The 17526-nt window shown below is 42.3% G+C and overlaps 2 protein-coding genes across 4 annotated transcripts in view; one reads left to right on the forward strand and one right to left on the reverse strand.

Moving 5' to 3' along the window:
• The window catches only part of grm1a (glutamate receptor, metabotropic 1a), an 83326-nt gene that overhangs the window by 10151 nt on the left and 55649 nt on the right, over positions 1 to 17526 (forward strand). For both annotated transcript variants that reach the window (XM_054761027.1, XM_054761032.1), the window contains exon 3: positions 1367 to 1498. The gene's annotated coding sequence lies outside the window, so the exon portion shown is untranslated. The remainder of the gene's footprint in view (positions 1 to 1366; positions 1499 to 17526) is intronic.
• epm2a (EPM2A glucan phosphatase, laforin) lies at positions 9324 to 17457 on the reverse strand. 2 transcript variants are annotated; one of them, XM_054761040.1, is made up of 4 exons: positions 17325 to 17457; positions 16445 to 16619; positions 12955 to 13199; positions 9324 to 12839 (listed from the first exon to the last, which is right to left on the reverse strand). In XM_054761040.1, exons 2-4 carry the CDS (start codon positions 16504 to 16506, stop codon positions 12556 to 12558), a joined length of 591 nt encoding a protein of 196 aa, XP_054617015.1. In that variant the 5' UTR covers positions 16507 to 16619; positions 17325 to 17457; the 3' UTR covers positions 9324 to 12555. The 2 variants fall into 2 exon arrangements, with proteins under 2 accessions (XP_054617015.1, XP_054617014.1); XM_054761039.1 differs by having other exon boundaries at positions 17005 to 17374.

The raw sequence follows: 17526 nt of genomic DNA on the forward strand, positions 1-17526 counted from the left end.
TTCCCAGTTCAACCTACTTTCATGGAAGAGTTTCAAAAGCATCATTACTTACTGCCTGCATGGGTCTTAGACCAAACTCCCATTGGCTCTTTTTCCTCGTCAATAATCTGCTAGCTTTTGGGGAATTCTTCTGTATTATTATAACAAATCATGTTATCATGCCACCACAGATGCACTTGCAGGCCAACGTCACGTCACATCAAACCATCAGTAAGTTTGGAAAGTCATTAATACGAATCCAAAAGTATATTTCATTTGACTCACCCAATCATAATACCTTCATGTGCTCACACAGCAGCACTTTTTAATGACTTGCTATAATTAATTTGTAGACCTGTTTTCCTCTAATGGAAATGTATCTAATGATTTATGAGTGTCCCACTCGCGGCTTAATAATACAACAAAACCACAAGATTCACTACATTTCATTCAAGGGCAAAATGTTCAATTTGCACTATGCATATTTAATTCCTGTCTAGACATTTTTATCCCCTAGAACTGGAAATTAAATGTTTTGTGACTCATCGAGACTTTTCAGGAACTCCAACAATAATTGACAAACAAACGCAAACAAACAAACACAAGAATGCCTGGAAAGTTGATATCTGTGAACTATCATGTAGAGTTTCATTGAAATTCAATTTAACACATATTAGTCAAGTTTTTAATGATCCATTATGTCTCTCAGAGGCCACGACAGGTCAGCAAATAATATGACATGACGGTTCGCTTTACTCCACCGGACGCCTGACCTCAGAAGACATCATTCCTGTGACTTGATGCACCTGCAGCCAGCAGCAACCAAACATTAAGCCAATAACATTTGTGGACCAGGCATTTGCATTTTCAGGCCACCCCACACGCATTTCGGTGAGGCAATAGAGGTTTCACAGTATCTAACTTTGGAGTACAGTGGTACCTCGGTTTTCGTTATTCATTTGTTCCAAAGGATTGGCCTAAAACTGAATCATATGAAAACAGAGGCGTTGGAAAACCGAGGTTCCACTGTATACAGATTTCAGTACAGAGGCAGATACTCTATGAGGTGCAATCACTCACTGATTCTCTGCACTGCCCATGACCATAGTTCATTAAGGGTCGGAGAGGGGTATTGGTCACAGCCTGAAGGAGCAGCCAAGCAGAAATGAACCAGCTCCTTAAAAACTATTCAAGAGATAAGTGTGGAGGCCGTCGACAAAAGCCCGCATGGACACCTTTTCTCTGCTTGTGTTGAAAGTCAAAGAATCAATACAGACGTGGAGGCGAGAAGAGGCGCATGAAAATGCTGGAGACACTTCGAGTGAAGGACATCTTAGCCAGATGGACCTTCATGACTTCACTATAATGACTCACTAGTTTCTAACAGCTTCTTTCAGGCCCTGACTGTGCTATTGGAAGTGCTATTTACCCCCATAAAATAGCTCTCGTCAACAGCAGGTCCTCAAAACCAAGCACGGATGATGGAGCGGATGATCAGCGTCTTTACCAGGCACACACGGTAAGACCACATTGACTTTTACATTTAAAACTCTGAAAGTTAGTTTGTGCAAACACGCCTGATGTGTCTGGTACATTTTACAAACGTACGGTCACCCCCTCGCGGTTCAAACATCGAGTCCTCACTCTATCGCAGTTTATCCTAAATTAATGAATAAAAAATAGCTGTTTCATGGTTGAATATGGTCTATTATTAGTAAAAAAAAAATTGAACATACTGTATTCATGGCATAAATTAAACATGCGTGTTTTTGGAACGGGGAGAACATGCAGACTCTACACAGAGGAGTCCAAACGGAGATTCTAGCCCAGATCTTCCCGATCTCCTGACTATGTGGCCAATTTATATACATCTATTCATTTTCTATGCCGCCTAGACTCATTAGGGTTGCGGGGGTATGCTGGAGCCTATCCCAGCTGACTTTGGGCGACAGGCGGGTACACCCTGGACTGGTCGCCAGCCAATCGCACATATAGACAAACAAGCATTCACACTCACATTCATACCTATGGATAATTTAGAGTCACCAATGAAGCTAACATGGATGTTTTTGGAATGTGGGAAGAAACCGGAGTACCCGGAGAAAACACAGGGAGCTCCAAACTCCACACAGAGATGCCCAACGGAGATTCAAACCCAGGTCTTCCCGATCTCCTGACTGTGACTGTGGCCAACAAGCTAACCACTAGACCACCGGGCCCCAATTTATATACAACACATAATAAATAAATAGAAAGCCTGGTAACTTTGTGAAGGTCTGGAACTTCAAAAGCAATCTTTTAAGCACCTCTTCTCTCAAACAAGTGAGGGAGATGAGAGCTTTTTCTTGTTTGGTGCTCATAAACAGGCTCTAGGGACAAATATTACTGTTAAAAAGTCACTTTCGCATATTTTGACCTTCCACATACTGTACGATTATAAGTCGGACATGAAAAACAAACTTTACAAACTGACTCTGCTGACAGAAATCCTAATTTTCTGTTCCAGCAATTTTTGTTGGATCGTTTCGAGGAGTAAATGCAAAAATAATTAGGTAATCCATCAATCAACCGCCGCAAATGTTGAGGCCCATACCATCTGTCACCGAATCAAATGTTTTCCAGTTGTAGTAACGTTTGACCAACTTCTGAGAAGTCGTTAAACGTCTGAACATCTGAAAACTGTCCTTCCAAGGTTTTATTTATGTTGCACACCCTTCTGTGACAGATTCATGCCCTGTTGCATATGCAACTGTGACGTCCACACAGGGCCCTCTAGTCAGTTGTTGCGACAGCTGATTTTCCATCTTGCTCATCAGTATCAAACCTCATTTCCTCACGCCACGCTTAAGGCTCCCGGCAATCAGAGGACAACATCGTCTCAGCCTCAAATAATCAAATTCAATCAGGGGCACTTTTGTGGTGACCAAGCTAGTTGATCTCTCACCATGCCTTGTACTCATCACAGTGTGAAAGGCGCATGAAATCTACCTGCTGCACCATAACATTTGCTATAATAACATAAGAGCATCGTGTCCAACACTGCAATATCGCTTTGATTTGTTTCTAATTTCCTGTGCGGGCTCATTTCATTCAATGTTGTCATCATGTTATCGTGGATCTTTCTCTTTGACGGAAGCCATTATTTGCTCATCACTTTTAACTTTAGACTCAGAACTAAGAATACAAACGGTAAAATCACTAGTGATGCTCGATATTGGCTTTCTTACCGATATTCCATATACTGATATGGTCCAGCGCTTCCTTACCAATAGTGATATCAACCACTACCAATATTGGCAGCAGCTCTTCCCTCAAACTATCCAACCATCCATTTTCTATACCACTTGTCCTCCGGAGGGGAGGAGTCCTCAGTCGCTATCCCAGCTGTCTTCGGGCGAGAGGAGGGGTACACCCTGGACGGATCCTCAGTCAATCGCAGGGCATCCAACATTAGAGTAACATTACTGACACCTAGTGACCAGTGTAGAATACTACATATCATCCCAGCGACTTTGAATGCATCTTCTGCATGCCTTGTTTTTGCATTTTAGTTTGTTTAGCCATTTTTAGGATTGAAAATGCTTAGTTTAGGCAAAAAAATACGTACAAATTTGCTTCAATGTGCATATTTTTGGACTAATAATAGGCCGTATTCAACCATGAAACAGTGTGGTTTATTAATTAATAAACATGATAGAGTGAAGCAGCGAAACTCAAAGTGTGAAGTGGCGAGGGATTACTGTACAGTACTGCAATACAAGTTGCACACTGACTACTCTGACTTGTCCCATAGGAAGATGTCATAAAGTAGCTGCTGAAATGTGACATATTTGTGGGATACAGAAACATTTCTTAAGAGCAACTAGTTGTCAATAATGAGCAAGTGTGAGAAAATGTATATAATGTACATGACATGGCCACTTGAATGAAATATGTGAATAATCATGCCATTACGCGCAGTTTCAATGAAGGGACGGCGACGTTTGACTGCGACTGTTTGATGTTGGAAAACACACAGTTTGCCGGGGCCGCCGAAGCACAGAACTGCACATATTTTTCCAATTCTCTTCCTCGTGAAGACGCCAAATTGAATTCACAGCAAACACAAAATAATGAGGCGGTGTGAGGTTTCTAGTTCAGCTGGCTGGTATACAACAAACTGGAGGAGATGATTTGCTCATGCACAAGCGAGAGAGAGAGAGAGTGAGAGGAAGTTGGAAGCGTAGGGAAAAGGGATAAGAGGACACATTGGGATGGGGGAATGTGGGCTCATTGTTAGGCAGCACAAGACCCAGATGAGTGGTTTTACATGCACCATTTATGAAAAGGCCAGAGAAAGTAATTTAGAGTGTGACAATAATAACAATAATTTGTGCAACCGTGTGAAGGCAATTAAAGATGACGCAAACAGCCAACAATGACAAAAACATTACAGATTTCATCAGTCTTTTGTTGAGGAGGGGAAGTGTTGCACCAAAGTTTTCTCGCTTGGGTTTAATTTTTCATGCCGCAAAAAAAATATATAAAATATGTCTGCAGCTGCTTTCATTAGACATGAAACATGATCAAAAATGTTACATTCAACCCCAACTATTCTCATGTTGGAATATCTACAGTTCTAATTTGATCCAGTGAGTAAGATGAGTACAGCCCTCACATTTCAGCAAGCATTTTTATACAGCCCTGTATATCCTGTTTGCATGTTCTCCCCGTGCGTGCGAGGGTTTTCTCCTGGTACTCCGGTTTCCTCCCACATTCCAAAAACATGCACATTAGGTTAACTGGCGACTCTAAATTGTCCATGGGTGTGAATGTGAATGTGACTGTGGATGGTTGTTTGTCTACAGTATATGTGCCCTGTGAGAGACCGGCGACCAGTCCAGGGTGTACCCCGCGTCTCGCCCAAAGTTGCATAAAACCAGCGACCCTAGTGAGGATTAAGCAGTATAGAAAATGAATTCCCATATTATAACTTTTTCCCCAACTGAATTTTCCTTAATTTAACTATAAAATATTATTTTAACTTAATTTTTTGTTTGTTTCTCATAATATTATGACTTCAAAACATTTTTTCTTTAATTTTTCAACCCTAAAATGCCATTGTTTCTCATAATATTATGAGTTTATTTGCTCTTGGCGGAATACAACGTGTTTCTCTTAATATTTTCTATAGTTTTTTTTGACTATACAACGATTTCAAATGTCTACGATTTCTAAATTGTCTTCTTGTAATTTTAACTTTATTCCCATAATATTTTGACTTAATTCTCATAATATTAGAGTATAACATTCTACGCAACCTAATTTCATGAAAATTACAACTTTAGGCCGCACGGTGGCCGAGTGGTTAACATGTTAGCCACACAGTCAGGAGATCGGGAAGAGCTGGGTTCAAATCTCCGTTGGGCATCTCTGTGTGGAGGTTACACATATTGGCTGGCGACCAGTTCAGGGTGTACCCCACCTCTCGCCCAAAGTCATCTGGCTTGAGTAGGCTCCAGCATACCCCCGTGGCCCTGTTTTTTTAGTTTCCTTGTTAAATTCTAATTTTAGAAACTGCCACGAGATACAAATGGCCCACGAGCTGCACTTTAGACACTCCAGTTGTAGACTTTCTATCCCATGCGGACACACAGTACATACAGTACATGAATAAGGTTCTATCCAATCTACACACATCCATTGTTATCTAAATAGCTGGCAACACAAACAAGTAGCGAGGTAATTGTGACTTGCCGACAGTCAAGCATGGTGGTAGCGTCAGTGTGTGGGACTGCATGAGTGCTGCCGGCATTGGGGAGTTGTGGTTCAGTGAGGGAAATTCTAGCATGCACTGTAACATCCTGAAACCTTGTGAAACTCTGGTCCGGCAAAGCACTAAACTTTTCCATACACAGAAAAAAAGAGCTAAGCTCAGTCGAACACTAGCAGAGGGCCAGCGAAAGCCATGGCGGACAGGGACTCTTAAACAGGTTGGGGATCGGACAGCAAGGCAGCTGTTGCAACTCTATGAAGATTTTTTTCAGGTTAATCATAGTGGCAAAAATGCAGAAATCGTGACTTTATTTCTCCAAAAATAGTGGAAAATGGTGAGTTGAAGTTGAAGTGATACTGAAGTGAAGGATACTGTGCTATCACTTCGCCCCTGATGTCACTAGGCTGTTATTTGTCCAAAAGTGACATCATTCTGCTCCAAATGTGACATGAAATTACCCACATTTCCCTCCTGTCCTCCTATAACCTTCTCAACCAAAGTAGTAGTCATGCCTGTGCGTGTGTGTGCGTGTGCGTGTGTGTGTGTGTGTGTGTGTGCTGGAAGGAATGAAAAACAGGTAACTCATCTTCTCAGGTGGAGGAAGATTGACGTTAAACTGAATGGAACTTTCTTTGTGAAGATAAATTGAGCTCCAGCAGCATGGCCGTCTCACATTACTGCTTCATTTGCAAAGTCATTACAGATGAAGCTTCGTTCCAGCCATTTTGACAGCAAAGATAAACTGTTGAGGTGTCACCAAACACACCCCCTCGCTTTCGTATGGCGGCTTACTCAACCCAATATGACATCTTAGTACAGCTAATTTGTGTATTTACTTGTGTAGTTTTAGCTCAGCATTGTCAAACCCTTGCGCATTCCAACTGGCATCCTCTTTGTTTTCATTTTCTTACAAGTAATGCAAGTGTTGTTTGGCTTCTGCCACCTTGTGCTTACATCGGCGTCCACCTGCTTCCAAGCCTGCAGACAGACTGCATCCTCAGTCTCAGGACGGGCCTCGTCTGCTCTCCATCTGGCTTCCCGCAGGGACCAGATTGTATCCATGAGAAGATGAGATCATAAAAGGAGTTTGCTCTTTGGAAACCTTAGAGAAAAGTCTCTTAGTGGCACATAGGGTACTGCAAAAAGTCACTCGTCAAAGATTCTCTACGTGACAGGGGAGCTCTGCTGTCTTTAAGGGCCTGCTGCAAATATGCCAGTCAAAGATCATCTATTTGACAGGAATGTTCTGCCTTTTTTTTTTTAAGAACCTGCTGCAAAAACACCACTCAAAGATCCTCTATGTGACAAGAGCGCTCTGTTGTTTTGAAGGACCTGCAGCAAAAATGCCAGTCAAAGATCATTTATGTGACAGGAGTATTCTGCTGTTTTTTGAAGGACCTGCTGCATAAGTTGCTAGTCCAAAGATCCTCCATGTGACAGGAGCGCTCTGCTGTTTTTTTAAGGTAGTAATACAACCCCACCCCCCCACCCCCCACCCCCTCCGGCCAAGTCAAAAATGCTGTATATGGAGAGAACGCTGACGTATGTTACTGCTAAAAAAAAAACGCTAGTGAAAGAGCCTCCATGTAAGTGTGTTGATGTTTTTAAGTATGTTACTGCTAAAAAAAAAGATACTCCATAAGACAGGAGCACTCTGCTGTTTTTAAGGACCTACTGCAAAAATGCTAGCCAAAGATCTTTTATAGTACTCTGCTTTTGTTAAGTACCTTCTCGCAAAAAAAACCACCAGTCAAAGATCATGTGTGTGCTGTTTTTACTTATGTTACTGCTAAAAAAAAACAAAAAAAAGGTCAAAGGTACTCTGTGTGACAGGAGCACTATGCTGTTGTTTTTACTGTGAAAATGCTTGCCAAAGATCCTCTATATTAGTGCTGTGCTGTTTTTAAGTAGCTTACGGTCAAAGATTCTCTATTTGACAGGAACGCTTTGCTGTTTCTAAGGATCAGCTGCAAAAAACAGAAACAGCAATCAAAGAGCAGCCATATGACGGGAGTGCTTTACTGTTTTTAGAAAAAAAAAACAATTGCAAAATAGTTAGTTACTAGCGAGTGTGGGCTAATCCAATCTTAGAATGTTGGGTGTACTTTTTGTTATTACAATTTGTAGTCTTAATTGATTGGGTAGTAAATATAAATCCTGCCACCCAGTGACAGAGTTGTTATAAAAAGGGGCAAGCTAGGCTTGTGTGATTCATTAAGTGTTGTCACTGGTGATTTATGAGCGGGCACGCTAGTGCGGGCTAATGGCCGCCATGTGTCTGCTCATCCCTGCACAAACACAGCCATCCTATCAAGCGTGTTTGCTTTCACCAAAGTCCTCCTAATGCTATCGACAGCTCAGAACCTTTTTACTCTTTGGGAATTCCTCGCTCCACTGAACATACCACTTTCAATTGGGAGACTGCAGACAGCTCCTGTGTTCCAATTAGGGGGGATTTTTGGTGGTACACTGGCGAAAAGCATCGTTGTTGTCATAGAAACCCCTAATCAGGAGTGTGAAGTTGTGTCTACACTAGCTTTGACTTCTCTCCAGTGCTAAATCATTTAGCTCGCACTGATCCAATGATTAGCACGTGAACCGAGCTGTCAGCGTTGGCATGAATGATGGTGTAGGTGAGAGACTCGTCATGCATGGCCGCCATTCTGTCTTCTCTGGAGGCTTTTCCACTTGATTATACGCTAAAACAAATACACAAATGAGCTCTCTTTTCCCCTACAATACATTTGTTCAGTCTTAATTGGTTCGCATGGACATAACCACATGAGTTGTCCTCTTTTTCTTTTTTTTTTTCGAGTATTCACAGAATGAGACACCAGCATGACCGCTAACATGCAGCATTGAGAAAGCTTTTTAACATGACAATCAAGCCCTGTATCTTCTGTCCTTGAAGTCAATTTACAAATATCCAATGATTCTTCCCGTCCCCAACATATTTGCCTCATCCAATCATGTCACACACACTTGGCACCGATTCCAAGGTAATGCATTGATCGAGGAAATATCTATCTCTATTAGCAACGTCCTCGGAGGTCATTGAACCTCATTTGTTCCTCGTGTTGCGCAGAGCATGACAACTTGACAGGCCATCTGTATCCATACTGCGGACTTATACATGTATACATCACTATTACTTTAGTTGTTAACCCACCACTCTCACGCCCTCTGTGATGAACTGGTGTATCAACAACCGTTAGGCAACAATCACAGCAAACACTACACCTTAAAAAACAGTTGCTCAGTAGTACTGTGAACAGTGGAGTCTTTAAAGCGCAGTCTAAAAACGGACACGCGCTGTGCATAGGGCCCCACAATCCATGCGGGGGGCCCTATTTGGTGCAAGGGGGCGCATTCTCTGCAAATGCGTAAAGGATGTGCATCGCTGCCGCGAGGCATAGAACACCAAGTCAGCCTGCGGCAAGAGAGGGAAAAAGGAGAGGAGTAATCTGTCGGTCACTGGTGGTGTAATGGTACAGCTGCTGCCTTTTTAGACAGGTTCAATCTTAGCCCCAAATTAATTTCTTACATTTTTTTAAATAAAATAATTTATTGAAGAATTTGTTTCCCGTGTTTATTTGTATGGCTCTAAAACATGCGTCAGGTTCAAGTCAAATAGAATGAAAATAGCTTTGAATGGGTCAGTTTGGTCTCAGAGATGCGGTGACCACAGCTGCTGAGGGGGGGCCCAATATGATTTTTTTTCATGGAGCCCAGAATTACTGGTGTCCCAGTTTGTGATACAAAAGGGTCGGCGGGTGAGGGGCTGGGGTCATTTTGGCCAGGGGTGGCTCTGTGGATAATCCGGAGGTCTGGCATCCTGGGTAGCCTTGGCATGGGCATGGGCATGGGCATGTGGTTTTGTCGTTTGTGTTTGGCATTTGCAGCATTAGTTTTTGATTGTGCAATGTTTATGTAATTTCCACATCCTGTTGCTTGTGTTTTATTTTGTTTGTGTGTTTTTGGTTTTGGATCATTTCTGAGTGCAGAGTGTTTAGACGTTGCTGCGTATTGCTGACCATAAGAACAATGTGCAGAAATGTTTTATTCATGTTGGCGCTGTGATATGTGAGCTGAGATGATTGAAAATGAAATAATAACATCCAAATGTTGTGCAAATTAGCCATTCCTGCCCTACGGTTTTCCATGGATTGCATTTGTGGTCCCCAAAAAGTAATAAAACTTTGGTTTGAAGGTCAAAAAAACATAAAGTCTGTGGCATAATGGAGCTGTGAAATGCTTTAAAATGAATAAATGAAAGGCATAATGGAAGCGTAAGAGAGTGGCCATGAAAATAAAAATGCATAAAATAAGAGCACTCAGGCTACAGTCAAAGAGAGGCAATGATAAGGAAATTATTAGGATGCATTTATGGGCTGCAGGAGTAAACAGTTTTTTATATTGCATGAGACACACAGCGAGTCTGCATACATCAGTGTGGTCATTATGAGGGTGCCCTGAGACAAAGGCTGCATTTAATTGAATATCTCTCAGCTTGCCTTTATAGTGACTCTCAGTGCAAGTAATGCATTCAAGGTAGTTGAAGGTGGTTGCCTGCTTCTGCATAATAATTTCATAAGCCCTTCTTCATGGGTGCTGGACAAGCAGTTCCGGGATCAAGCCGTCGCCTCAGTGAAAGCTTGATTAAAACACTTGCGGCACCACATGTGTAAATTCTGTTTTGATTTTCTGCGATTGGTTGGCGACCGGTCCAGGGTGTACCCCGCCTCTTGTCCGAAGTCAGCTGGGATAGGCTCCAGCATACCCCTGCAACCCTAGTGAGGATAAGCGGCATAGAAAATGGACGGATGGATGTTTTGATTCTTAATGTATGGGTCCGTTTTAAGGCTATACCTGTATATGATATCACGTATGTAAGAAACTGTGCTGGGATGACCGGTTTTATCCCATTTTGTAAAATTCCATCACTCCCTCGAGTGTAAGTAGTAGACAACAAGAAATTTGCCTATAGACTGTAACTGCACTTTACTTTTTTGTCCCGTTGACTATTTTCACGATATATTTCTGATACATGGGCTCAGCTTTTCTCATTAAGATCGAGCCAATCAAGGATACCACACGTTGCTTGTGTAGCCAATTACTCCTCATCTTGCCAAGGATGTGGCAAAATTGCACAGATAAATGAGACTATTTCCCAGGTTCATGTGAGGGTGGCTGCCTCTCTGCCTGGGAGCAAAGTCAAGAGTCATTGCAGGATTCTTTCTTTGACACACTGGCAGCCCACCCCCCCACCAGACCATGCAAACGATAAGACTTGCTCCGAGAGACTAGAAAGAAAGTGGCTGTGATGAATGTAAATCATTTGTGCCAGTGCGTTAGTTAAAAAAATATACATACAAAAATTCTACTTGTCAGTGATGAATGTGTGTGCCTTAAGTGCATGAAGGATGAATGGCAGCCTAAAGTTCATGTTGGCAGTGTCACAGGATCATTTAATGAGCCTATGCAAGACGTGGATGTGTGCATTGTGTCATTATGACAACAAATACTCTGCTTGGTGAGCTACCAACAATAGGATGCTGTCATCTTTTTTTAATGAACTGAGCATTTACTGGCATTTTCTGTTTGACACGCCCAACTTGTCTTTGAACCCGCCACGAACCTTAACTGAATTTAAAAAACACAGTGACTCATAACCCTAGAGGAAGGACATTTGTGGAATACGTCTTCAATTCCTTTGAATATAAGGCCGACTCCTAGCCTTACAGCACTGCAATGAACATCGTTTTGATGAATACCTCCATTCATAACTGCATTACTAGAAGGCTGTGCACCGCAAATCAATCACTTATTATGGCTTAAGATGTCTTTAGACAGGTCAGGCTATTCCTTTCAGTTCCAGGTATCTCAATCACTAGGAAATTATACTACGATTAATAGGAATTGGTATAGGTGATTGGTAGATGCTACAGCTATTTATATTATTCTTTATTTAACACAATGTCGCCGTCCAGTGAAAGGCATGTACTATATATCTAAATGTTTTTATTAATTTAAAAAAATAACAATAATCAAATGTCACCAAACTTAACAGGGTTGCTAAATTACTATGATTTATGTATTTTATGTATTATTTTATATAAAAAATTATTTATTTGTAATATTTATTAAAATATTAATTGTGTTTTTTCCTCTATTTTTGATGTAATAAAAAGCAAGTACCTCCAATTTTTCTGGGTTTTTTTTTCAGCTGAAACACAAAGAATGTATTTTTCTCCCCTTAATGATAGTCAAAGATTTCATTTTTAAAATGTAGATTAGTTGGAATGCATGCCTGCTTATGTGAAAATGTTTTTTGTTGTGTTTGTAAACCAGTTTGCCTCCATTACCAGTTTGATTTTCCAGTTAATTCCTATGAACAAGTGTTCACAAAACACACATTCATGCTGTTTACGCACGCATCCTTATATGACTCACCCATCACTGCTATCATTGCAAGTCTTCTGCATGCACAAAACACACAAAACTCTTAAATCACAGACTCAGTGCGCGGCTTGTCAAAAAGTGCATTGTGATCCTTTGCTAACAGGACAATGAAATGATATCAAGCTCAGTGAGCCGTCTGGGCCACAACTCTCCCAGAGCTTTCTCAAAATGCCAATTCAAAGGTTCCGACAGAGAATTTCTAACTCCAAGCGTGTTGTATCTCTAGAAAAGTTGAATTAATTGGGTGCAGCATGCGCAGCCGCGGATCACCTTCTGGAAATTTGGGGATAAGACACAGCTGAAAAGCCCCACAGATGGATTGCAGGCGTTCAAAGTCACAATTCTTGGAATCTCCACCCTCATGTCTCTGTATAAGAGATGGACGATCTCAGTAGTCCAAACTTGCGTCTAAAGTCCGCCTGGGCCCGCACTAAAGCTTCCTCGTCGATGTACACAACGGGCCTCCTGGCTGCAAGCGTGTACTGCACCTTCCTTAGGCTCCAGCCCAGCACGTACATGAGCAGGCCGCATACGGCAGCCGTGGACCGACCCACTCCGGCATTACAGTGGACGTAGACGGTGTGGCCGTTCTCTAGGAGGCCATGAAGTAGGAAGACAGCCTGGGGAAGCATCTGGACGCGACCTGCATGGGACGATAGGAACAGAAAAGGAACCACAAAGTAGGCAGCAGGGAATGACTTGGTAAGATGAAGAATGCTGTCTGCGCGCATACTGTATATCTTAGAGACTCGTCTTACCCTCAGTGCTCATGTCGGGCGTGGGCATCCACACGTACACAAGGCCGCAGTCGTTGTACAAATGCATCATGGTGTCGGCCGTCATGGCGTCCCCAAGGTTTCGCCTGCAGCCGTGAGAGTTGTTCATCACGTCTCCCTCTGTCTGGAAGTTCATCACCGCCGTGATGCCGAGGTCGTGCTTCATCTTGATCGTCACATGTTCCGCCAGTCGAGGACAGCTGCCCAACCAAAGCCGCGGCAGCACCCTGGGAGCAATAAACACGGCTTAAAGTTCAAACTGACTTTCTCCCAACAGCTTTTTATTTGCTAGCCACTGAAAATGACACAACACACAGGCATTATTGTGTAAATAGTAAGGACTAAAATAATTGTGTCTTGCCTATAGTCAAGCATGATGGTGGTAGTGTCATGGTCTGGGGCTGCACGAGGACACTGAGGACTAGGAAGCTGCGCTTCATTGAGGAAAACAAGAATTCTGACAGCTAGCCACTGAATAGTGGTGGTAGTGTCATGGTCTGGGGCTGCGCGCGTGCTGCTGGGACTGGGGAGCTGTGGTTCATTTTGGGAAACAAGAATTCCAACAGTATAGATTTACAAGTCACTGAAAATGAGTCAACATACACCACAACACGGTGGTGGTAGTGTCACGGTCACTATCCAGTCGCTGCTGGCAGAGTCTGGAATCGAATGCTTGTGCCAATATCTGAGATTTAAGATGGAGTTGGGTATAATCTGATATTGCTTTTTGCTGATATCAGTCCAATGTGACATCAATATTGGATCGGGACATCCCTAATTTTCAGTGGCTAGTGAAGCTATACTGCTAAAAAAAAAAGAAAAAAGCTGTACACTGACTACTCTAAACTGTATCTAAGTTTCATTTGTACAGAATTATCCCTTGAGAAGATGAAATGTGAAGGGTGTACTCACTTTTGTGAGCTATATTGAAATAATGACTGCACAAGCGTCCAGCCACCTGTTCCCTGAATGCATTAGCGTGAGCGATGACGAGGTTGCTGCTTGAAAGCAGATTCCTGCGCTACTGCAGAGGCAGGAATGATCCATGGGGCTACGTAAATGCAAGGTCTGGGCGACTCATTTAAAAAGCTATTATTAGGCCAGATACAACGACACGGCATTTCAATCTCACCCTCGCTCTTACTCTCAACGCAGAAGACACGGGTCCTCGACATAAGCCTTGTAAGGTCCTCAGGCGCAAATTAAAAGCTAACAGCATTAGCCGGGCTCGTGTTCTTCTTATGCAAGTTAATGTGCCAAGTCACTGGAGGCTTTTAGAAAGTGATCTAACTGGTCCAGTATGAGCAAATCAGTATTTACTCTTACGGCTGATGTAACAACTGGTGCTGCTGACTTCACCTGTGCTCTCTGGGACAGTGGTTCGCCACTGGTTTGGCTGCGGGACCCCCCATCACCCCACAATGACAAGCAAAGCAGCGACCCGAGTAGCAGAAACTCAAATTCCAACTCAAATTTTCCAAACATCTCATATTTAGTGAAAAGACAGTGCAGTTTGCATTTGAGCTGTCGCAAGGTTACCCAGCATGCCTTGCGGGTTGTAGATGCGGACATAGTGTTGCATATACGTTAGTGTGTGAGCGTGTGGTGCAGTTGCATTGTGTGTTCCATTTGTGTTGACTTGTTGGTTTTTGTTCGCATGTCGAGTTAGATAGGCGACTGTGTTGGTGACCTCCTGTCTGTCTAGTGTGCAGTGTTGGCAGAGGGTGTTATTGGCTCGTCGCTTTCAAATTAAGAGCAATTCTTTAAAGCAAGCTCAAGATAGCCACGATGTACAGTAATCCCTCGTTTAACACGATTCATTGGTTCCAGACCCAACCATGAAAGGGAATTTCCAAGTAGGATTCCTTGTTTATATATCAAATATTTTCAAAGTCATTGCATAGAAAACCTGTTTACAACCTTCTAAATACAGTTTTTAACATTATTAGAGCCCTCTAGACATGAAAACACCCCTATAGTCATTTTTACACTCGTATTTCCTAAAATAGTAGACATAATAACAGAAAATAAGCTATTAAAGACATAAATAAGACTTGTGTTTTTCTGTAAATGTGTTCCGATGTTAGGGGGAGCTGAATGGGGGGCGGACAGGAAGTGACGTCATGTTTCAGAGTTGAGTTTTATCTTAATGTGGGTTACGACAGCAACCGTAGCCCATGTTAGGGATTATTGTGCTTGTTGTGAGATGATTCAAAACTGCAATAAAAGCCACCAAACATTACAGTAATTACTGACACCTAGTGACCGGTGTAGAATACTGCATATCATCACGTCTTTGAACGCACCTTCTGAATGCCTTATATTTGTATTTTAGTTCATTTAGCCAGTTTTATGCTTGAAAATATTTAATTTAGGTCAAAAGGACATAAAAATTTGCTTAAATATGCTTTTTTTTTTTTCCTAATAGGCCGTATTCAACCACAAAACAGCATGAATGAATTGTAAGTGAATATATTTTTGAAAAGTGGCGAGGGGTGACTGTACTACCAAATGTTGTTGGTCTACCTTAAGAAGTATTAACAGAAGTATTAACAGTAAGAAGTATTAACAGGAGTATTAACAGTAAGAAGTATTAACAGATGACACCCTGCTGCGTTAAAAAAAAATCCCCTTCAGAATAAAATTTGCGAGGTTATTATCGTATGATTGAAAATGGGTTCTGCGACCCGAAACCCAGCTGAGATGACTGGTCTGGGAAGCAGAATTGTGCAAAGCTATGGACTGATTCAGACCACAAAAACAAGGCACTGGGAAGCGAGACTCACCAATGAGAGAGAGCTTTTACAACAGTAATTGGAAGGAGCAAGGTTCAGATTCAAAGGACAGAAGAGGCTCTTTCTTAGACGACTTCAAAACTTTATAGCTGTCCTTTCAAGACAGAAAAGCACCGTTATCTTTGGCAGATTTAGCGGCAGATGATCATCCTTTGCAGCCGACGACTTCCCCGGTTCTCCGCTCTCACGTTAGCCCACTCCAAATGAAGCCAGCAGTAATTAGCTTAGCATTAAAAAAAAACATGTTTACAGCCTGTTTTCCGCCATCCAACGGCCATTAAATCCTCCACGTAGCACTCGTTTAACGCAGCAATACAGTAATATTTGTTTATGGCTTTCAGGGATACTGTAAATGATTTTCTACGGTTCCTGGAGTCTCCAATGGTTGCCTAGTAACCAGAGGATGGTAAAGATCCTATTGCCTTTTTTTACTGAACAGTAAAACAATTTCAGTGGACCCTCATGAGCAGCAATGATGTCAGTCGGGCACTTTTGTTTATTAATGTGCTCAATAACTACAGACTATGCATCTTCAACGTTTACGTTCCACAGCTACAAGAAGCTAATTTTCATTGGCAAAAAGCTGTCATGTTTCATTTGCTCTGAGACACTCGTAGCATCCCTCCCCCATACTCCAAAATCCAGTGGCCTTTGGGCATCTCTATTTAATGCATCACCTGGAGAAATGCATGGCATTCTGACCAGCCACGCTCAGGTAAAAGTTGCTGGTGTGCTTCATTTCGTCCGTGTGGCCCGCCTCCTCGATCCAGTGGTCAATGGGGTGGCAGTAGACGCCATCCACCACGTTCTGCTCATCGTAACAGCATGTTCTGTCATGGTGGGGCCCGTTACCTGTGTGGAGGCATGCACATTTTTGTCTAAAAAGACAACTCGTCCAGGAATAGTGAGTGAGGTCAGGGGTTTTGTGTATTGATTCTTTATCCTTAATTATTTCTTAATTTTTGTATATAATAAAAATATAAATACAATTGCATATATTTGATTTAGTATTCTACAGTATAATATTATATTGCTATGATAATTGGATATTGTCTTCTGCAGTCATTGATTCACTCAGTAAGCCTTTTACCGCCATCGTGTGGCCGAATGCCGCATTACATCATAGTGAAAGAAAAAATGGCGATTGGTTTCCAAAATATTGGATTTATCTTAAAAATAACAGTCTGTACTACAGCGGCCCATGTGATGTGCACAATGTATCTAAATCGTTGTATACCTTCCCAGATATACGCTCCTTCTGTCCTTTTCAGAAACTTGAACCACAGTGTGTCTCTATAAGGTTCATGCAGCAGCACGTCCCCGATCCAGAGGCACGGCTCCCGGGTAGACACCGAGCTGCGAATCGCTCTCATCCGGACCGCTTTTCCCGGGTCCCAATGGCCCATTTCCGCACGGGAGCCCAAAATAAATAAGTCAACATTCGGCGAGTCCGGAGTGAGAATGACACCGAATCGGAATAACATGGTTGCCATGCTGTTGTGTCCTTAAGTTATCTTGTACAGTTTGCGTTGCCGTCTAAAATTAAACCACACTCACCGGTGTTGACGGAAGTAAAGATGGCGTAAGGCAGCAGGCTAGTAGCTCCCTCGACTGGCGTCCGTTAGAAATACACCGGCAGCATACTGTAGTAAAAATGTGATGAGCAGTAGCTGCAGTAAGAGGAAGGCCAGAATGACCCGGAACTTAATGTGGTGCTGTGTTACATGATGATGCGAGCAACTAAAGACAAAGAAAGACA

Source organism: Dunckerocampus dactyliophorus, chromosome 19 (assembly GCF_027744805.1).
Source record: "Dunckerocampus dactyliophorus isolate RoL2022-P2 chromosome 19, RoL_Ddac_1.1, whole genome shotgun sequence".
Taxonomy (NCBI): Eukaryota; Metazoa; Chordata; class Actinopteri; order Syngnathiformes; family Syngnathidae; genus Dunckerocampus; species Dunckerocampus dactyliophorus.